At 49.2% G+C, this 21258-nt stretch overlaps 1 protein-coding gene across 1 annotated transcript in view; it reads right to left on the reverse strand.

Moving 5' to 3' along the window:
• LOC135516520 (F-box/WD repeat-containing protein 7-like) overlaps window positions 1-21258 on the reverse strand; it is a 98821-nt gene that overhangs the window by 10676 nt on the left and 66887 nt on the right. The window contains exons 6-11 of the mRNA XM_064940867.1: window positions 20813-20936; window positions 15378-15514; window positions 14319-14432; window positions 11348-11529; window positions 5831-6056; window positions 4405-4615 (exon numbers count right to left, since the gene is read on the reverse strand). Coding sequence (XP_064796939.1) covers window positions 4405-4615; window positions 5831-6056; window positions 11348-11529; window positions 14319-14432; window positions 15378-15514; window positions 20813-20936 — 994 coding nt within the window. The remainder of the gene's footprint in view (window positions 1-4404; window positions 4616-5830; window positions 6057-11347; window positions 11530-14318; window positions 14433-15377; window positions 15515-20812; window positions 20937-21258) is intronic.

Raw genomic sequence — 21258 nt, forward strand, 5'->3', positions numbered from 1 at the left:
ACAGAAGTGAACATGTTTCCTGTCCTGGGAACATACTTTTTTGGGGGTTGCAGGGAGGTTCTGAGAACGTTTTGCTATGGTTCCCTGAAAGGTTTCTTGGGAGGTGTTATTAATGTTCTGAGAATGGAAATTCTAGGTTATTTGAACGTAATTAAATGTTCTGAGAACATGTTTCAATAATACTACTTAGTTTGGGTTAATTAACTGTTTTGAAGTCGAAGCACAGACAGACAGGACACATGGAAATTAATTTGTTTAGCCATTAAACATGCAAACACATTTTTATTTTTTATTGTGGCATGGCGCCAGTGTAAGTCAAACCTTTATCCGTGGAATTAGTCGTCCCCAGGATGGACCCAGCATTCCATGTTTTTTAAACTCATACAACGCTGTTCATTTTAGTCCATTCAAACAGACCCATTTCAAAAAGAAACAAGCACTCATTAAGATCAGGTGTGGCCAATTTGCTGACTGGGACCTGAAGAGAGGGAAGAGAAGAGGAAGAGAGGGAGAGAGGAAAGGAACTAGTGACTGGTCCTAATGAGGACCCGGGTGGTTCCTACTGACTGGTCCTAATGAGGACCCGGGTGGTTCCTACTGACTGGTCCTAATGAGGACCCGGGTGGTTCCTACTGACTGGTCCTAATGAGGACCCGGGTGGTTCCTACTGACTGGTCCTAATGAGGACCCGGGTGGTTCCTACTGACTGGTCCTAATGAGGACCCGGGTGGTTCCTACTGACTGGTCCTAATGAGGACCCGGGTGGTTCCTACTGACTGGTCCTAATGAGGACCCGGGTGGTTCCTACTGACTGGTCCTAATGAGGACCCGGGTGGTTCCTACTGACTGGTCCTAATGAGGACCCGGGTGGTTCCTACTGACTGGTCCTAATGAGGACCCGGGTGGTTCCTACTGACTGGTCCTCATGGGGACCCGGGTGGTTCCTACTGACTGGTCCTAATGGGGACCCGGGTGGTTCCTACTGACTGGTCCTAATGAGGACCCGGGTGGTTCCTACTGACTGGTCCTCATGGGGACCCGGGTGGTTCCTACTGACTGGTCCTCATGGGGACCCGGGTGGTTCCTACTGACTGGTCCTAATGGGGACCCGGGTGGTTCCTACTGACTGGTCCTCATGAGGACCCGGGTGGTTCCTACTGACTGGTCCTCATGGGGACCCGGGTGGTTCCTACTGACTGGTCCTCATGGGGACCCGGGTGGTTCCTACTGACTGGTCCTCATGGGGACCCGGGTGGTTCCTACTGACTGGTCCTCATGGGGACCCGGGTGGTTCCTACTGACTGGTCCTAATGGGGACCCGGGTGGTTCCTACTGACTGGTCCTAATGGGGACCCGGGTGGTTCCTACTGACTGGTCCTCATGGGGACCCGGGTGGTTCCTACTGACTGGTCCTAATGAGGACCCGGGTGGTTCCTACTGACTGGTCCTCATGGGGACCCGGGTGGTTCCTACTGACTGGTCCTCATGGGGACCCGGGTGGTTCCTACTGACTGGTCCTCATGGGGACCCGGGTGGTTCCTACTGACTGGTCCTCATGGGGACCCGGGTGATTCCTACTGACTGGTCCTCATGGGGACCCGGGTGGTTCCTACTGACTGGTCCTAATGGGGACCCGGGTGGTTCCTACTGACTGGTCCTCATGGGGACACGGGTGGTTCCTACTGACTGGTCCTCATGGGGACCCGGGTGGTTCCTACTGACTCGTCCTCATGGGGACCCGGGTGGTTCCTACTGACTCGTCCTCATGGGGACCCGGGTGGTTCCTACTGACTGGTCCTAATGAGGACCCGGGTGGTTCCTACTGACTGGTCCTAATGAGGACCCGGGTGGTTCCTACTGACTGGTCCTCATGGGGACCCGGGTGGTTCCTACTGACTGGTCCTAATGAGGACCCGGGTGGTTGCTACTGACTGGTCCTCATGGGGACCCGGGTGGTTGCTACTGACTGGTCCTCATGGGGACCCGGGTGGTTCCTACTGACTGGTCCTAATGGGGACCCGGGTGGTTCCTACTGACTGGTCCTCATGGGGACCCGGGTGGTTCCTACTGACTCGTCCTCATGGGGACCCGGGTGGTTCCTACTGACTGGTCCTAATGAGGACCCGGGTGGTTCCTACTGACTGGTCCTAATGAGGACGCGGGTGGTTCCTACTGACTGGTCCTCATGGGGACCCGGGTGGTTCCTACTGACTGGTCCTCATGGGGACCCGGGTGGTTCCTACTGACTGGTCCTAATGAGGACCCGGGTGGTTCCTACTGACTGGTCCTCATGGGGACCCGGGTGATTCCTACTGACTGGTCCTAATGGGGACCCGGGTGGTTCCTACTGACTGGTCCTCATGGGGACCCGGGTGGTTGCTACTGACTGGTCCTCATGGGGACCCGGGTGGTTGCTACTGACTGGTCCTCATGGGGACCCGGGTGGTTGCTACTGACTGGTCCTCATGGGGACCCGGGTGGTTCCTACTGACTGGTCCTAATGGGGACCCGGGTGATTCCTACTGACTGGTCCTAATGGGGACCCGGGTGGTTCCTACTGACTGGTCCTCATGGGGACCCGGGTGGTTCCTACTGACTGGTCCTCATGGGGACCCGGGTGGTTCCTACTGACTGGTCCTCATGGGGACCCGGGTGGTTCCTACTGACTGGTCCTAATGAGGACCCGGGTGGTTCCTACTGACTGGTCCTAATGAGGACCCGGGTGGTTCCTACTGACTGGTCCTCATGGGAACCCGGGTGGTTCCTACTGACTGGTCCTCATGGGGACCCGGGTGGTTCCTACTGACTGGTCTTCATGGGGACCCGGGTGGTTCCTACTGACTGGTCCTAATGGGGACCCGGGTGGTTCCTACTGACTGGTCCTCATGGGGACCCGGGTGGTTCCTACTGACTGGTCCTCATGGGGACCCGGGTGGTTCCTACTGACTGGTCCTAATGGGGACCTCACCCTCTCTAAATAAATAGAAGACACAATACACCCCTGCGGTATGGGTGAATGGGACAGCACTAGTGGTGACCCAATTCAACAGCTGACCTGGAGACGACAGCTCAACCCCCCCCCCATCTCCCCAGACACTGTTACTAATGAGACCTTCAACCCCCCCCCCCCCCATTTCTCCCACTATTACTAATGAGACCTTCAATCCTTCAACCGTCAAAGACCCTGACATGTCTATACTTCAGTGTGTGTACACTATATGACCAACAGTAGGTGGACAGCTGCTCGTCGAACATCTCACTCTAAAATCATGGGCATTAATATGGGGTTGGTCCCCCCTTTGCTGCTATAACAGCCTCCACTCTTCTGGGAAGGCTTTCCACTAGATGTAGGAACATTGCTGCTATAACAACCTCCACTCTTCTGGGAAGGCTTTCCACTAGATGTTGGAACATTGCTGTGGGGACTTGCTCCATTCAGCCACAAGAGCATTAGTGAGGTCGGGCACTGATGTTGGGAGATTAGGCTCGCAGTTGGTGTTCCAATTCATCCCAAAGGTGTTCGATGGGGTTGAGGTCAGGGCTCTGTGTAGTCCAGTCAAGTTCTTCCTCAAAAAAACACTTCCCCAAACGTTTGCCACAAAGTTGGAAGGACAGAATAGTCTAGAATGTCATTGTGTGCTGGAGCATTAAGATTTCCCTTCACTGGAACTAAGGGGCCCAAACCATGAAAAACAGCCCCAGACCATTATACCTCCTCCACCAAACTTTACAGTTGGCACTATGCATTGGGGCAGGTAGCGTTCTCCTGGCATCTGCCAAACCCAGATTCATCCGTCGGACTGCCAGATGGTGAAGCGTGATTCATCACTCCAGAGAACTAATTTCTAGAGAGTCCAATGGTGGCCAGATTGACTCCACTCCAGCCGACGCTTGGCATTGAGACTAACATTGCTCATGGTGATCTTAGGCTCGTGTGCGGCTGCTCGGCCGTGGAAACCCATTTCATGAAGCTCCCGACTAACAGATCCCGTGCTGACGTTGCTTCCAGAGTCAGTATGGAACTCGTACTGAGTGTTGAAACCGAGGACAGGCGATTTTACGCGCTTCAGAACTCAGTGGTCCCGTTCCGTGAGCTTGTGTGGCCTACCATTTCACTGCTGAGCCGTTTCCACTTCACAATAACAGCACGTACAGTTGACCGGGGAAAGCAGGGCAGAAATTTAATGAACTGACTTGTTGGAAATGTGTTATCCTATGACGGTGCCACGTTGAAAGTCACTGACCTCTTCAGTAAGGCCATTCTGCTGCTAATGTTTGTCTATGGAGATTGCATGGCTGTGTGCTCTATTTTATACACCTGTCAGCAACAGGTGTGGCTGAAATAATCCACTAATTTGAAGGGGTGTCCACATATTTGTGTGTATATAGTGTGTATATCCTCACCTTGCAGTGTGTGGAGACACTGTCCTGTCCGTACATCCCAGACCCTGACAGTAGAGTCGGCGTTGCCAGAGACCAGGATGTTGTTCTTCAGTTCCATACCACTGGTCAGTGATTGGTGGCCGGTCAGCGTGTGGACACACCCTCCCGTCTCTACGTCCCATACTCTGATGGAGGTGTCCAGAGATCCACTGACCACGTAGGCACCGTCAAACTGGAGGAGACGAGGACTTAAATGGTTAATGTCAGGAGCATCGAAATTCACATTGAGGTGAAACACGAGAACAATGGTATGGACACAGTGTGTGTTTTAACGACAGAAGGGACGGCTTTATTTACCCAGAAGAAGAAATTTCAGGAAGACAGTGTGTGGGTTCTAACTGGTTCTAACTGGTTCTAACTGGTTCTAACTGGTTCAGGGGTGGAACTGGTTCAGGGAATAGAACCAAAAACAATGACATTTTCAGAGGAACAGAAACCGAACCAGGAACGACAGTGATCTTTAGTATTCCGGAACAGAACCTTCATTTTCAAATGTAGAGAACCCGTTAATTATATTATTTTCTGTTCCCACAATATTCCATCTAGTTTTGATGCCAGTAATAGCCTTCCAATTCACGTCATGATGTTCAGCTCTTCAAGTAAAGGCCATCTCACTCTCTCGCCTACCCCAGCCAAACCCGGGCTCACAATCACGGGCCGGTTGTGCTACAGCCTGGATTCGAACCAGGGTGTCTGTAGTGACGCCTCGAGCACGGAGATGCAGTGCCTTAGCGTGGCGCAGCGGTCTATCTCCCAACCCTTCTCCCACTTCATGAAAACAAGCAAGCTGCTCTATCCACGCTAATCAGTGAAGGAAATGAATAGGCTAAATGTGAAAACAATGTTGATTTCACAAGTCAAAACAATTAACGAAAAGCAACGACATGAACCGGTTCAGAACGTTTTTGGTTGGAACCGGTTCAGAAGTTGACAATGCTGGTCGGAACACTGGAACGGGGTTCTGTTTCAGAACGGAAAACAGATCGGTTCCGTCCACTACCTGTAGTGAATAGACTCTGTTTCAGGGTGTGTGTGTTCCTACCTGTAGTGAATAGACTCTGTTTCAGGGTGTGTGTGTTCCTACCTGTAGTGAATAGACTCTGTTTCAGGGTGTGTGTGTGTGTGTGTGTGTGTGTGTGTGTGTGTGTGTGTGTGTGTGTGTGTGTGTGTGTGTGTATTCCTACCTGTGGTGAATAGACTCTGTTTCAGGGTGTGTGTGTTCCTACCTGTAGTGAATAGACTCTGTTTCAGGGGTGTGTGTGTGTGTGTGTGTGTGTGTGTGTGTGTGTGTGTGTGTGTATTCCTACCTGTGGTGAATAGACTCTGTTTCAGGGTGTGTGTGTTCCTACCTGTAGTGAATAGACTGTTTCAGGGTGTGTGTTCCTACCTGTAGTGAATAGACTCTGTTGGTGTGTCCCTGCAGAGTGTGTAGACAGGTCTCTGTCTCAGGGTCCCAGACTTTAACCATGAAGTCGTATCCTCCGCTGACCACCCTGCGGCCGTCATACTGAACGCACCGCACCGCCGCCACATGACCTGTCAGGACGTGGAGACACTCGCCAGAATCTACGTCCCACAGACGCAACGTAGCGTCACGGCTACCGCTCACAACCCTGGGGGGGAGAGGGAGAGGATGGGGGAGGGGTGAGAGAGGAGGGGAGACAGAGGGACGGAGAGTTCGAGAGAATATAATCCACATAGACAGAGGCATGAGGATTAGTCCAGACTGCAATTAGTCGCCCGGTCGATTGTTTTAGTCGAGCAGTGACAAATATATATATATATATATATATATATATAAACACACAAATATACAGATAGATATCTATGCATTAATAAGGAAAGAAATTCCACAAATGAACTTTTAACAAGGAACACCTGTTAATTGAAATGCATTCCAGTTTACCTCATAAAGCTGGTTGAGAGAATGTTTCCAGTTCACTAGCATCAGCTTCAGACTGACCCAGTTAATAAAATGTTTCAGTTCACTAGCACCAGCTTCAGACTGACCCAGTTAATAGTTGATACAATGTTTCAGTTCACTAGCACCAGCTTCAGACTGACCCAGTTAATAGTTGATACAATGTTTCAGTTCACTAGCACCAGCTTCAGACTGACCCAGTTAATAGTTGATACAATGTTTCAGTTCACTAGCACCAGCTTCAGACTGACCCAGTTAATAGTTGATACAATGTTTCAGTTCACTAGCATCAGCTTCAGACTGACCCAGTTAATAGTTGATACAATGTTTCAGTTCACTAGCACCAGCTTCAGACTGACCCAGTTAATAGTTGATACAATGTTTCAGTTCACTAGCACCAGCTTCAGACTGACCCAGTTAATACTTGATACAATGTTTCAGTTCACTAGCACCAGCTTCAGACTGACCCAGTTAATACAGTGTTTCAGTTCACTAGCACCAGCTTCAGACTGACCCAGTTGATACAATGTTTCAGTTCACTAGCACCAGCTTCAGACTGACCCAGTTAATAGTTGATACAATGTTTCAGTTCGTAGCAGACAGGCTACGTGTAGCCAATGTTTCCAGTTCGTAGCAGACAGGCCACGTGTAGCCAATGTTTCCAGTTCGTAGCAGACAGGCCATGTGTAGCCAATGTTTCAGTTCGTAGCAGACAGGCCACGTGTAGCCAATGTTTCCAGTTCGTAGCAGACAGGCCATGTGTAACCAATGTTTCCAGTTCCTAGCAGACAGGCCACGTGTAGCCAATGTTTCCAGTTCGTAGCAGACAGGCCACGTGTAGCCAATGTTTCCAGTTCGTAGCAGACAGGCCATGTGTAGCCAATGTTTCAGTTCGTAGCAGACAGGCCATGTGTAGCCAATGTTTCAGTTCGTAGCAGACAGGCCATGTGTAGCCAATGTTTCAGTTCCTAGCAGACAGGCCATGTGTAGCCAATGTTTCAGTTCGTAGCAGACAGGCCATGTGTAACCAATGTTTCAGTTCGTAGCAGACAGGCCATGTGTAGCCAATGTTTCAGTTCGTAGTAGACAGGCCATGTGTAGCCAATGTTTCAGTTCGTAGCAGACAGGCCATGTGTAGCCAATGTTTCAGTTCCTAGCAGACAGGCCATGTGTAGCCAATGTTTTCAGTTCCTAGCAGACAGGCCATGTGTAGCCAATGTTTCAGTTCGTAGCAGACAGGCCATGTGTAGCCAATGTTTCAGTTCGTAGCAGACAGGCCATGTGTAGCCAATGTTTCAGTTCCTAGCAGACAGGCCATGTGTAGCCAATGTTTCAGTTCGTAGCAGACAGGCCACGTGTAGCCAATGTTTCAGTTCGTAGCAGACAGGCCATGTGTAGCCAATGTTTCAGTTCGTAGCAGACAGGCCATGTGTAGCCAATGTTTTCAGTTCCTAGCAGACAGGCCACGTGTAGCCAATGTTTCAGTTCGTAGCAGACAGGCCACGTGTAGCCAATGTTTCAGTTCGTAGCAGACAGGCCACGTGTAGCCAATGTTTCAGTTCGTAGCAGACAGGCCACGTGTAGCCAATGTTTCAGTTCGTAGCAGACAGGCCATGTGTAGCCAATGTTTCAGTTCGTAGCAGACAGGCCATGTGTAGCCAATGTTTCAGTTCGTAGCAGACAGGCCACGTGTAGCCAATGTTTCAGTTCGTAGCAGACAGGCCACGTGTAGCCAATGTTTCAGTTCGTAGCAGACAGGCCACGTGTAGCCAATGTTTCAGTTCGTAGCAGACAGGCCATGTGTAGCCAATGTTTCAGTTCGTAGCAGACAGGCCATGTGTAGCCAATGTTTCAGTTCGTAGCAGACAGGCCATGTGTAGCCAATGTTTCAGTTCGTAGCAGACAGGCCATGTGTAGCCAATGTTTCAGTTCGTAGCAGACAGGCCATGTGTAGCCAATGTTTCAGTTCGTAGCAGACAGGCCATGTGTAGCCAATGTTTCAGTTCGTAGCAGACAGGCCATGTGTAGCCAATGTTTCAGTTCGTAGCAGACAGGCCATGTGTAGCCAATGTTTCAGTTCGTAGCAGACAGGCCATGTGTAGCCAATGTTTCAGTTCGTAGCAGACAGGCCATGTGTAGCCAATGTTTCAGTTCGTAGCAGACAGGCCATGTGTAGCCAATGTTTCAGTTCGTAGCAGACAGGCCATGTGTAGCCAATGTTTCAGTTCGTAGCAGACAGGCCATGTGTAGCCAATGTTTCAGTTCGTAGCAGACAGGCCATGTGTAGCCAATGTTTCAGTTCGTAGTAGACAGGCCATGTGTAGCCAATGTTTCAGTTCGTAGCAGACAGGCCATGTGTAGCCAATGTTTCAGTTCCTAGCAGACAGGCCATGTGTAGCCAATGTTTCAGTTCGTAGCAGACAGGCCATGTGTAGCCAATGTTTCAGTTCGTAGCAGACAGGCCACGTGTAGCCAATGTTTCAGTTCGTAGCAGACAGGCCATGTGTAGCCAATGTTTCAGTTCCTAGCAGACAGGCCATGTGTAGCCAATGTTTCAGTTCGTAGCAGACAGGCCATGTGTAGCCAATGTTTCAGTTCCTAGCAGACAGGCCATGTGTAGCCAATGTTTCAGTTCGTAGCAGACAGGCCATGTGTAGCCAATGTTTCAGTTCGTAGCAGACAGGCCATGTGTAGCCAATGTTTCAGTTCCTAGCAGACAGGCCATGTGTAGCCAATGTTTCCAGTTCGTAGCAGACAGGCCATGTGTAGCCAATGTTTCAGTTCCTAGCAGACAGGCCATGTGTAGCCAATGTTTCAGTTCGTAGCAGACAGGCCATGTGTAGCCAATGTGATGTTTATGATATTTATTTTTATCAGGATATTTTCTACCTGAAGGCTGTAATGTTTTTATTTGTTGGCTTTATGTAGGATATTTTTACATAGTTGGCTATAGAAGTTACTTTTTAGGTTTGTATCATTTAGATTTGGATATAATTTTGATTAATCACACGACAATGATTTTGAGATAGGAAGACGTTATTCTAAATTCAATTAAAGCGTTTCACGATAATGTGCGAAAACCGTAACTGGTACGCAGATCGGTAGAAATGGTCAGATAAATTGACATTCAACATGAGAAAGGTTGCCGAGTCCTCCTGTAGCTTATTACCGTCAACTTCAGGAGGTTAAAGGCAGAACCTGTGAAAGCCAGTAGGAGCAGGACGGGCAGGTTAAGATTTTTTTTCTTCTGGTTATCTAGATATCTAGATCTCTAGCTCCCTCTTGAGGCATCTGCTTCTTATTTCATCAAATAGTGCGCTTTAAGCATCAGACAAGCTCAATGCATATAGTTGATTTAATTAAAACACATAGGCTGTGTCTATATATGGAAAAACACACGTTCAACCAATCGACTTTCGATCTACCAAGATGTTTTTGTTGTTGTCGGGGACAGCCCTAATAATGTTTTTGTTGTTGTCGGGGACAGCCCTAATAATGTTTTTGTTGTTGTCGGGGACAGCCCTAATAATGTTTTTGTTGTTGTCGGGGACAGCCCTAATAATGTTTTTGTTGTTGTCGGGGACAGCCCTAATAATGTTTTTGTTGTTGTCGGGGACAGCCCTAATAATGATAGGCAGAGACATGTTGGAAGTGAGTTGGTCATGTGAGATAGAAAGAATGTATGCATATGTACATGAGTGTAGAGCTTGACTGTGTGTGTGTGTGTGTGTGTGTGTGTGTGTGTGTGTGTGTGTGTGTGTGTGTGAACTCACTGTTTGTCATGCAGGTGTAAACAGCGTACAGTAGAGGTATGTCTGTACAGGGTGTGTGTGTGTGTGTGTTAACTCACTGTTTGTCATGCAGGTGTAAACAGCGTACAGTAGAGGTATGTCTGTACAGGGTGTGTGTGTGTGTGTGTGTGTTAACTCACTGTTTGTCATGCAGGTGTAAACAGCGTACAGTAGAGGTATGTCTGTACAGGGTGTGTGTGTGTGTGTGTGTGTGAACTCACTGTTTGTCATGCAGGTGTAAACAGCGTACAGTAGAGGTATGTCTGTACAGGGTGTGTGTGTGTGTGTGTGTGTTAACTCACTGTTTGTCATGCAGGTGTAAACAGCGTACAGTAGAGGTATGTCTGTACAGGGTGTGTGTGTGTAGGTGTGTGTGTGTGTGTGTGTGTTAACTCACTGTTTGTCATGCAGGTGTAAACAGCGTACAGTAGAGGTATGTCTGTACAGGGTGTGTGTGTGTAGGTGTGTGTGTGTGTGTGTGTGTTAACTCACTGTTTGTCATGCAGGTGTAAACAGCGTACAGTAGAGGTATGTCTGTACAGGGTGTGTGTGTGTGTGTGTGTGTGTGTGAACTCACTGTTTGTCATGCAGGTGTAAACAGCGTACAGTAGAGGTATGTCTGTACAGGGTGTGTGTGTGTGTGTGTGTGTGTGTGTGTGTGTGTGTGTGTGTGTGTGTGAACTCACTGCTTGTCATGCAGGTGTATGCAGCGTACGGTAGAGGTGTGTCCGTACAGGGTGTGTGTGTGTGTGTGTGTGTGTGTGTGAACTCACTGCTTGTCATGCAGGTGTATGCAGCGTACGGTAGAGGTGTGTCCGTACAGGGTGTGTGTGTGTGAACTCACTGCTTGTCATGCAGGTGTATGCAGCGTACGGTAGAGGTGTGTCCGTACAGGGTGTGTGTGTGTAGGTGTGTGTGTGTGTGAACTCACTGCTTGTCATGCAGGTGTATGCAGCGTACGGTAGAGGTGTGTCCGTACAGGGTGTGTGTGTGTAGGTGTGTGTGTGTGTGAACTCACTGCTTGTCATGCAGGTGTATGCAGCGTACGGTAGAGGTGTGTCCGTACAGGGTGTGTGTGTGTAGGTGTGTGTGTGTGTGAACTCACTGCTTGTCATGCAGGTGTATGCAGCGTACGGTAGAGGTGTGTCCGTACAGGGTGTGTGTGTGTAGGTGTGTGTGTGTGTGAACTCACTGCTTGTCATGCAGGTGTATGCAGCGTACGGTAGAGGTGTGTCCGTACAGGGTGTGAACACACTCCCCGCTCTCTGCGTCCCAAACCTTCAGAGTCCTGTCTGTAGACCCACTGATCACAATGTTCCCACTCATCTGACTGGACCACACACCTCCTGTATGGCCTACTAATGTACGCAGACACTGGAGGGGGAGGGGGGGGGGGGGGGGGGGGAGGGAGGGGGAGAGGGAGGGGAGGGAAGAGAGGGAGGGGGAGAGAGGGAGGGGAGGGAAGAGAGGGAGGGGGAGAGAGGGAGGGGGAGGGACGGTGAGGAGGGAGAGAGAGAGAGGGAGGGGGAAAGAGGGAGGGGAGAGGGGAGAGAGGGAGGGAGAGGGGGAGGGAGGGGGGAGAGAGGGAGGGAGGGGGGGGAGAGGGAGGGGGAGGGAGGGGGAGAGAGGGAGGGGAGGGAAGAGAGGGAGGGGGAGAGAGGGAGGGGGGAGAGAGGGTGGGGAGGGACGGTGAGGAGGGAGAGAGAGAGAGGGAGGGGGAGAGAGGGAGGGGAGAGGTGAGGGAGGGTGGGGAGGGAGGGGGAGAGGAGAGGGAGGGTGGGGAGACGGAGGGGAGAGAGGGAGGGGGGAGTTAGAGGGTGGGGAGAGAGAGAGAGGGAGGGGGAGAGAGGGAGGGGTGAGGGAGGGGAGAGAGAGAGGTTGGAGGAAATAAATAAATGTTTAACAGTGCATAGTTTAAAGCCTTCTCTTAATAATACTAATACAATATATTTATCTGGACTCATTCAAGGATTTAAAAAAAAACTATTTTCTAAATTGTTGAATAATAGTTAAGACATCAATACTATAAAATAGGTATTACAGTTTATTGTAGAGTGAAGAGGTTTTACGGCACTCTACAAATCAAATCAAATATCATTTGTCACGTGCGCCGAATTCAACAGGTGTAAACCTTGCAGTGAAATGCTTACTTTTGCTTAACATAGGGCAACGCACAATTGGCCTAGCGTCGTCCGGGTTAGGGGAGGGTTTATCATTGGCCCAACGTCGTCCGGGTTAGGGGAGGGTTTATCATTGGCCCAGCGTCGTCCGGGTTAGGGGAGGGTTTATCATTGGCCTAGCGTCGTCCGGGTTAGGGGAGGGTTTATCATTGGCCCAGCGTCGTCCGGGTTAGGGGAGGGTTTATCATTGGCCCAACGTCGTCCAGGTTAGGGGAGGGTTTATCATTGGCCCAGCGTTGTCCGGGTTAGGGGAGGGTTTATCATTGGCCCAGCGTCGTCCGGGTTAGGGGAGGGTTTATCATTGGCCCAACGTCGTCCGGGTTAGGGGAGGGTTTATCATTGGCCCAGCGTCGTCCGGGTTAGGGGAGGGTTTATCATTGGCCCAACGTCGTCCGGGTTAGGGGAGGGATTATCATTGGCCCAACGTCGTCCGGGTTAGGGGAGGGATTATCATTGGCCCAACGTCGTCCGGGTTAGGAGAGGGTTTGTCATTGGCCCAACGTCGTCCGGGTTAGGGGAGGGTTTGTCATTGGCCCAACGTCGTCCGGGTTAGGGGAGGGTTTGTCATTGGCCCAACGTCGTCCGGGTTAGGGGAGGGATTATCATTGGCCCAACGTCGTCCGGGTTAGGGGAGGGTTTGTCATTGGCCCAGCGTCGTTAGGGGAGGGTTTGTCATTGGCCCAACGTCGTCCGGGTTAGGGGAGGGTTTATCATTGGCCCAACGTCGTCCGGGTTAGGGGAGGGTTTATCATTGGCCCAGCGTCGTTAGGGGAGGGTTTATCATTGGCCCAGCGTCGTCCGGGTTAGGGGAGGGATTATCATTGGCCCAACGTCGTCCGGGTTAGGGGAGGGTTTATCATTGGCCCAGCGTCGTCCGGGTTAGGGGAGGGTTTATCATTGGCCCAGCGTCGTCTGGGTTAGGGGAGGGTTTATCATTGGTCCAGCGTCGTCTGGGTTAGGGGAGGGTTTATCATTGGCCCAGCGTCGTCTGGGTTAGGGGAGGGTTTATCATTGGCCCAGTGTCGTCCGGGTTAGGGAGGGTTTATCATTGGCCCAGCGTCGTCCGGGTTAGGGGAGGGTTTATCATTGGCCCAGCGTCGTTAGGGGAGGGTTTATCATTGGCCCAGCGTCGTCCGGGTTAGGGGAGGGTTTATCATTGGCCCAGCGTCGTCCGGGTTAGGGGAGGGTTTATCATTGGCCCAACGTCGTCCGGGTTAGGAGAGGGTTTGTCATTGGCCCAACGTCGTCCGGGTTAGGGGAGGGTTTGTCATTGTAAGTAATAATTTGTTTTTAACTGACCCCTTAACTCTATTTCTTGAAAAATAATATATATAATTAAATTAAAGAGTAACAATAAAATAACAAGGCATACAGGGGGTACCGGTATTGAGTCTGTGTGTGTGTGTGTGTGTGGGGGGGGGTACAGGTTAGTCAAGGTAATTTGTACATGTGGGTAGGGGTGAAGTGTCTATGCATAGAGAGGGGGGGTACAGGTTAGTCGAGGTAATTTGTACATGTGGGTAGGGGTGAAGTGTCTATGCATAGAGAGGGGGGGGGGGGTCCAAGTAAATAGTCCGGGTGGTCATTTGGGGGGGTAGAAGCCGTTAAGGAGCCTTTTGGTCCTAGACTTGGTGCTCCGGTACCGCTTGCCGTGCGGTAGCAGAGAGAACAGTCTGTGACTCTTGTGACTGGAGTCTTTCACAATATTTGGGGCCTTCCTCTGACACCACCTGGTGTAGAGGTCCTGGATGGCAGGAAGCTTGGCCCTAGTGATGTACTGGGCCGTACGCACTACCCTCTGTAGAGCCTTACGCCGAGCAGTTTCTATACCAGGCGGTGACGCAACCGGTCAGGATGCTCTCGATGGTGCAGCTCGACGGATGCTCTACACTATCAACTATGTGGGTGATTACACTACCCTAGTCACACAGCCATGTTGTACTTCCTTTACATTAAAACATCTGTGTGAGTTCGTAGCCTTACCTTGCCGGTGAGGGCAGACCAGACTTTGAGAGTGTTGTCGTCAGAACCACTGACTATGAGGTCACCACAGAACTGTAGACACGTGATCACATGATCATCATGACCTTTTAACACCTGAGAGAGATGAGAGAGACGAACGAGAGATGAGAGAGAGGTAGAATGAAGATGTTAATGCAGGTGAGATTATACACGCCTTTAATTAACCCAGGTGAGATTATACACGCCTTTAACTCAAGAGAGATTATACACGTCTTTAATCCAGGTGAGATTATACACGCCTTTAATCCAGGTGAGATGATACATGCCTTTAACCCAGGTGAGATTATGCACGCCTTAAACCCAGGTGAGATTATACACGCCTTTAATCCAGGTGAGATGATACATGCCTTTAACCCAGGTGAGATTATGCACGCCTTTAACCCAGGTGAGATTATGCACGCCTTAAACCCAGGTGAGATTATACACGCCTTTAACCCAAGAGAGATTATACACGCCTTTAATCCAGGTGAGATTATACACGCCTTTAATCCAGGTGAGATGATACATGCCTTTAACCCAGGTGAGATTATGCACGCCTTTAACCCAGGTGAGATTATGCACGCCTTTAACCCAGGTGAGATTATACACGCCTTTAACCCAAGAGAGATTATACACGCCTTTAGATGCACTATTGTAAAGTGGCTGTTCCACTGGATGTCAGAAGGTGAATTCACCAATTTGTAAATCACTCTGGATAAGAGCGTCTGCTAAATGACTTAAATGTAAATGTAAATGTCTTTAACCCAGGTGAGATTATACACACCTTTAACCCAAGAGAGATTATACACGCCTTTAATCCAGGTGAGATGATACACGCCTTTAATCCAGGTGAGATTATGCACGCCTTTAACCCAGGTGAGATTATGCACGCCTTTAACCCAGGTGAGATTATACACGCCTTTAACCCAGGTGAGATTATACACGCCTCTCTATATAATACCTTAGGTGAGGTGATATCTCCAGTCCTCTCTATATAATACCTTAGGTGAGGTGATATCTCCAGTCCTCTCTATATAATACCTTAGGTGAGGTGATATCCCCAGTCCTCCAGTTGCTCTCTATCCTGTGTTGTTGTACGTAGGCACTCTTCCAGGGCGAGTGGAGGAACCCAGGTTGAAGAGTCTTTCTTCTCTTCACAACCAGGGGCTCTTCAATACCTGGTTAGACAGAATTAAATAACATCAAACACAGGGTTAAATACCTGGAACTGGAACATCCTTAACACCCCAGCCATCCTACAATCTAAACTTGATGCCCTCAATCTCACACAAATTATCAATGAACCTACCAGGTACAACCCCAAAGCCGTAAACACGGGCACCCTCATAGATATCATCCTAACCAACTTGCCCTCTAAATACACCTCTGCGATCTTCAACCAAGATCTCAGCGATCACTGCCTCATTGCCTGCATCCGTAATGGGTCAGCGGTCAAACGACCTCCACTCATCACTGTCAAACGCTCCCTGAAACACTTCAGCGAGCAGGCCTTTCTAATCGACCTGGCCGGGGTATCCTGGAAGGATATTGATCTCATCCCGTCAGTAGAGGATGCCTGGATATTTTTTCTTTAAATGCCTTCCTAACCATCTTAAATAAACATGCCCCATTCAAGAAATGTAGAACCAGGAACAGATATAGCCCTTGGTTCTCCCCAGACCTGACTGCCCTTAACCAACACAAAAACATCCTATGGCGTTCTGCATTAGCGTCAAACAGCCCCCGTGATATGCAGCTGTTCAGGGAAGATAGAAACCATTATACACAGGCAGTTAGAAAAGCCAAGGCAAACTTTTTCAAGCAGAAATTTGCTTCCTGCAACACAAACTCAAAAAAGTTCTGGGACAATGTAAAGTCCATGGAGAATAAGAACACCTCCTCCCAGCTGCCCACTACACTGAAGATAGGAAACACTGTCACCACTGATAAATCCACTATAATTGAGAATAAGCATTTTTTTACGGCTGGCCAGGCTTTCCACCTGGCTACTCCTACCCCAGTCATCCCCCTCTTCAAAGGGGGGGACACTCTTGACCCAAACTGCGACAGACCTATATCTATCCTACCCTGCCTTTCTAAGGTCTTCGAAAGCCAAGTCAACAAACAGATGAGCGACCATTTAGAATCTCACCATACCTTCTCTGCTATGCAATCTGGTTTCAGAGCTGGTCATGGGTGCACCTCAGCCACGCTCAAGGTCCTAAACGATATCTTAACCGCCATCGATAAGAAACATTACTGTGCAGCCGTGTTCATTGATCTGGCCAAGGCTTTTGACTCTGTCAATCACCACATCCTCATCGGCAGACTCGACAGCCTTGGTTTCTCAAATGATTGCCTCGCCTGGTTCACCAACTACTTCTCTGATAGAGTTCAGTGTGTCAAATCGGAGGGTCTGCTGTCCGGACCTCTGGCAGTCTCTATGGGGGTGCCACAGGGTTCAATTCTCGGGCCGACTCTCTTCTCTGTATACATCAATGAGGTCACTCTTGCTGCTGGTGATTCTCTGATCCACCTCTACGCAGACGACACCATTCTGTATACTTCTGGCCCTTCTTTGGACACTGTGTTAACAACCCTCCAGGCAAACTTTCAATGCCATACAACTCTCCTTCCGTGGCCTCCAATTGCTCTTAAATACAAGTAAAACTAAATGCATGCTCTTCAACCGATCGCTACCTGCACCTGCCCGCCTGTCCAACATCACTACTCTGGACGGCTCTGACTTAGAATACGTGGACAACTACAAATACTTAGGTGTCTGGTTAGACTGTATACTCTCCTTCCAGACCCTACTCAACAAACTGGATGCAGTCTATCACAGTGCAATCTGTTTGGTCACCAAAGCCCCATATACTACCCACCATTGCAACCTGTACACTCTCGTTGGCTGGCCCTCGCTTCATACTCGTCGCCAAACCCACTGGCTCCATGTCATCTACAAGACCCTGCTAGGTAAAGTCCCCCCTTATCTCAGCTCGCTGGACACCATAGCATCTCCCACCTGTAGCACACGCTCCAGCAGGTATATCTCTCTAGTCACCCCCAAAACCAATTCTTCCTTTGGCCGCCTCTCCTTCCAGTTCTCTGCTGCCAATGACTGGAACGAACTACAAAAATCTCTGAAACTGGAAACACCTTTCTCCCTCACTAGCTTTAAGCACCAACTGGCAGAACAGCTCACGGATTACTGCACCTGTACATAGCCCACCTATATTTTAGCCCAAACAACTACCTCTTTCCCTACTGTATTTTATTAATTTATTTATTTTGCTCCTTTGCACCCCATTATTTTTATTTCTACTTTGCACATTCTTCCATTGCAAATCTACCATTCCAGTGTTTTACTTGCTATATTGTATTTACTTTGCCACCATGGCCTTTTTTTGCCTTTACCTCCCTTATCTCACCTCATTTGCTCACATCGTATATAGACTTGTTTATACTGTATTATTGACTGTATGTTTGTTTTACTCCATGTGTGTCGTTGTTTGTGTGAAACAGCTTTGCTTTATCTTGGCCAGGTCGCAATTGCAAATGAGAACTTGTTCTCAACTGACCTACCTGGTTAAATAAAGGTGAAATTAAAAAATGTAAAAAATAAAACACAGGCTTAAATAACATAACACCTCTAACCTGGACACACAGGGTTAAACAACACCTCTAACCTGGACACACAGGGTTAAACAACACCTCTAACCTGGACACACAGGGTTAAACAACACCTCTAACCTGGACACACAGGGTTAAACAACACCTCTAACCTGGACACACAGGGTTAAACACCTCTCACCTGGACACACAGGGTTAAACACCACCTCTAACCTGGACACACAGGGTTAAACACCACCTCTAACCTGGAAACACAGGGTTAAAACACCTCTCACCTGGACACACAGGGTTAAAACACCTCTCACCTGGACACACAGGGTTAAACAACACCTCTAACCTGGACACACAGGGTTAAACAACACCTCTAACCTGGACACACAGGGTTAAACACCTCTCACCTGGACACACAGGGTTAAACAACACCTCTAACCTGGACACACAGGGTTAAACAACACCTCTAACCTGGACACACAGGTAATTCCACCATAATTTGCAAATAAATTCATTAAAAATCCTACAATGTGATATTCTGGATTTTTTTTTGTCTGTCATAGTTGAAGTGTACCTATGATGAAAATTACAGGCCTCTCTCATCTTTTTAAGTGGGAGAACTTGCACAATTGGTGGCTAACTAAATACTTTTTTGCCCCACTGTATGTATGTATGTATGTATGTATGTATGTATGTATGTGTGTATGTGTGTATGTGTGTATGTATGTGTGTATGTGTGTGTGTGTGTGTGTGTGTGTGTGTGTGTGTATGTATGTATGTATGTATGTAATGTATGAGATGAGATGAGTAATGTGAGATATGTGAACATTATTAAAGTGACTAGTGTCCCATTAAATAAAGTGGCCAATGATATCAAGTCTGTAGGTAGGCAGCCGTTTGTCTCTCTGTGGTGGCTGTTTAACAATCTGATGACCTGGGGGGGTGTAGGTGTCCTGGAGGGCAGGTAGTTTGATGCGTTGTGCAGACCTCACTACCCTCTGGAGAGCCTTACGGTTGAGGGCGGAGCAGTTGCCGTACCAGGCGGTGATACAGCCCGCCAGGATGCTCTCCATTGTGCCTCTGTAGAAGTTTGTGAGTGCTTTTGGTGACAAGCCGAATTTCTTCAGCCTCCTGAGGTTGAAGAGGCGCTGCTGCGCCTTCTTCACGATGCTGTCTGTGTGAGTGGACCAATTCAGTTTGTCTGTGATGTGTATGCCGAGGAACTTAAAACTTGCTACTCTCTCCGCTACTGTTCCATCGATGTGGATAGGGGGGTGTTCCCTCTGCTGTTTCCTGAAGTCCACAATCATCTCCTTAGTTTTGTTGACGTTGAGTGTGAGGTTATTTTCCTGACACCACACTCCGAGGGCCCTCACCTCCTCCCTGTAGGCCGTCTCGTCGTTGTTGGTAATCAAGCCTACCACTGTTGTGTCGTCTGCAAACTTGGTGATTGAGTTGGAGGCGTGCGTGGCCACGCAGTCGTGGGTGAACAGGGAGTACAGGAGGGGGCTGAGCACACACCCTTGTGGGACCCGAGTGTTGAGGATCAGAGATGTTTTTCCTACCTTCACCAACGAGGGATATTATAATAAATAACCCTGTTAGCTAGCTAGCTAAGCAGATAGCTATGTGACCTGTTAGCAAAGATTACAATAACTAACCCTGTCATCTGTGGTGCTAGCTGGCGAGATAAACATGGTGCTAAAATATCACATAGGAACTAATACTCAACATAGCTAGATAACGTTAACATTGTGAACTTGTTTTTTTTTTTTTTCGATACCCTCCTCTCTGTGTGTGTTGTACCCTCCTCTGTGTGTGTGTGTGTGTTGTACCCTCCTCTGTGTGTGTGTGTGTGTGTTGTACCCTCCTCTCTGTGTGTTGTACCCTCCTCTCTGTGTGTGTGTGTTGTACCCTCCTCTGTGTGTGTTGTACCCTCCTCTCTGTGTGTTGTACCCTCCTCTCTGTGTGTTGTACCCTCCTCTCTGTGTGTTGTACCCTCCTCTCTGTGTGTTGTACCCTCCTCTGTGTGTGTGTGTGTGTTGTACCCTCCTCTCTGTGTGTTGTACCCTCCTCTCTGTGTGTGTGTGTTGTACCCTCCTCTCTGTGTGTGTGTGTTGTACCCTCCTCTCTGTGTGTTGTACCCTCCTCTGTGTGTGTGTTGTACCCTCCTCTGTGTGTGTGTTGTACCCTCCTCTCTGTGTGTGTTGTACCCTCCTCTCTGTGTGTGTTGTACCCTCCTCTCTGTGTGTGTTGTACCCTACTCTCTGTGTGTGTTGTACCCTCCTCTCTGTGTGTGTTGTACCCTCCTCTCTGTGTGTGTTGTACCCTCCTCTCTGTGTGTGTGTTGTACCCTCCTCTCTGTGTGTGTTGTACCCTCCTCTCTGTGTGTGTTGTACCCTCCTCTCTCTGTGTGTGTTGTACCCTCCTCTCTGTGTGTGTGTTGTACCCTCCTCTCGGTGTGTGTGTGTTGTACACTCCTCTCTCTCTCTCTGTGTGTGTGTGTTGTACCCTCCTCTGTGTGTGTGTGTGTTGTACACTCCTCTCTCTCTCTGTGTGTGTGTGTGTTGTACCCTCCTCTGTGTGTGTGTGTGTGTGTGTTGTATCCTCCTCTTTGTGTGTGTGTGTTGTACACTCCTCTCTCTGTGTGTGTGTGTGTGTGTTGTACTCTCCTCTCTCTCTGTGTGTGTGTGTGTGTATGTGTGTGTGTGTTGTACCCTCCTCCGTGTGTGTGTGTGTGTTGTACCCTCCTCTGTGTGTGTGTGTGTTGGACCCTACTCTGTGTGTGTGTGTGTTGTACCCTCCTCTCTCTGTGTGTGTGTGTGTGTGTGTGTGTGTGTGTGTGTACGTACCCTCCTCCCTACACTTCTCCCTCCACAGCAGGTTATCCTCAGCCAGTATCCTCCAATAGGAACAGGTCTGAGCAGCATGCATCAGATCTCTGGGCTCCAGGAACGTCAGGACACACAGGGCCAACTACAGGAGACACACAGTCAAATCAACGTCAGGACATACAGGGCCAACTACAGGAGACACACAGTCAAATCAACGTCAGGACACACAGGGCCAACTACAGGAGACACACAGTCAAATCAACGTCAGGACACACAGGGCCAACTACAGGAGACACACAGTCAAATCAACATCAGGACACACAGGGCCAACTACTGGAGACACACAGTCAAATCAACGTCAGGACACACGGGGCCAACTACAGGAGACACACAGTCAAATCAACGTCAGGACACACAGGGCCAACTACAGGAGACATACAGTCAAATCAACGTCAGGACACACA

The sequence above is a fragment of the Oncorhynchus masou genome, chromosome 27 (assembly GCF_036934945.1).
Source record: "Oncorhynchus masou masou isolate Uvic2021 chromosome 27, UVic_Omas_1.1, whole genome shotgun sequence".
Lineage (NCBI taxonomy): Eukaryota > Metazoa > Chordata > Actinopteri > Salmoniformes > Salmonidae > Oncorhynchus > Oncorhynchus masou.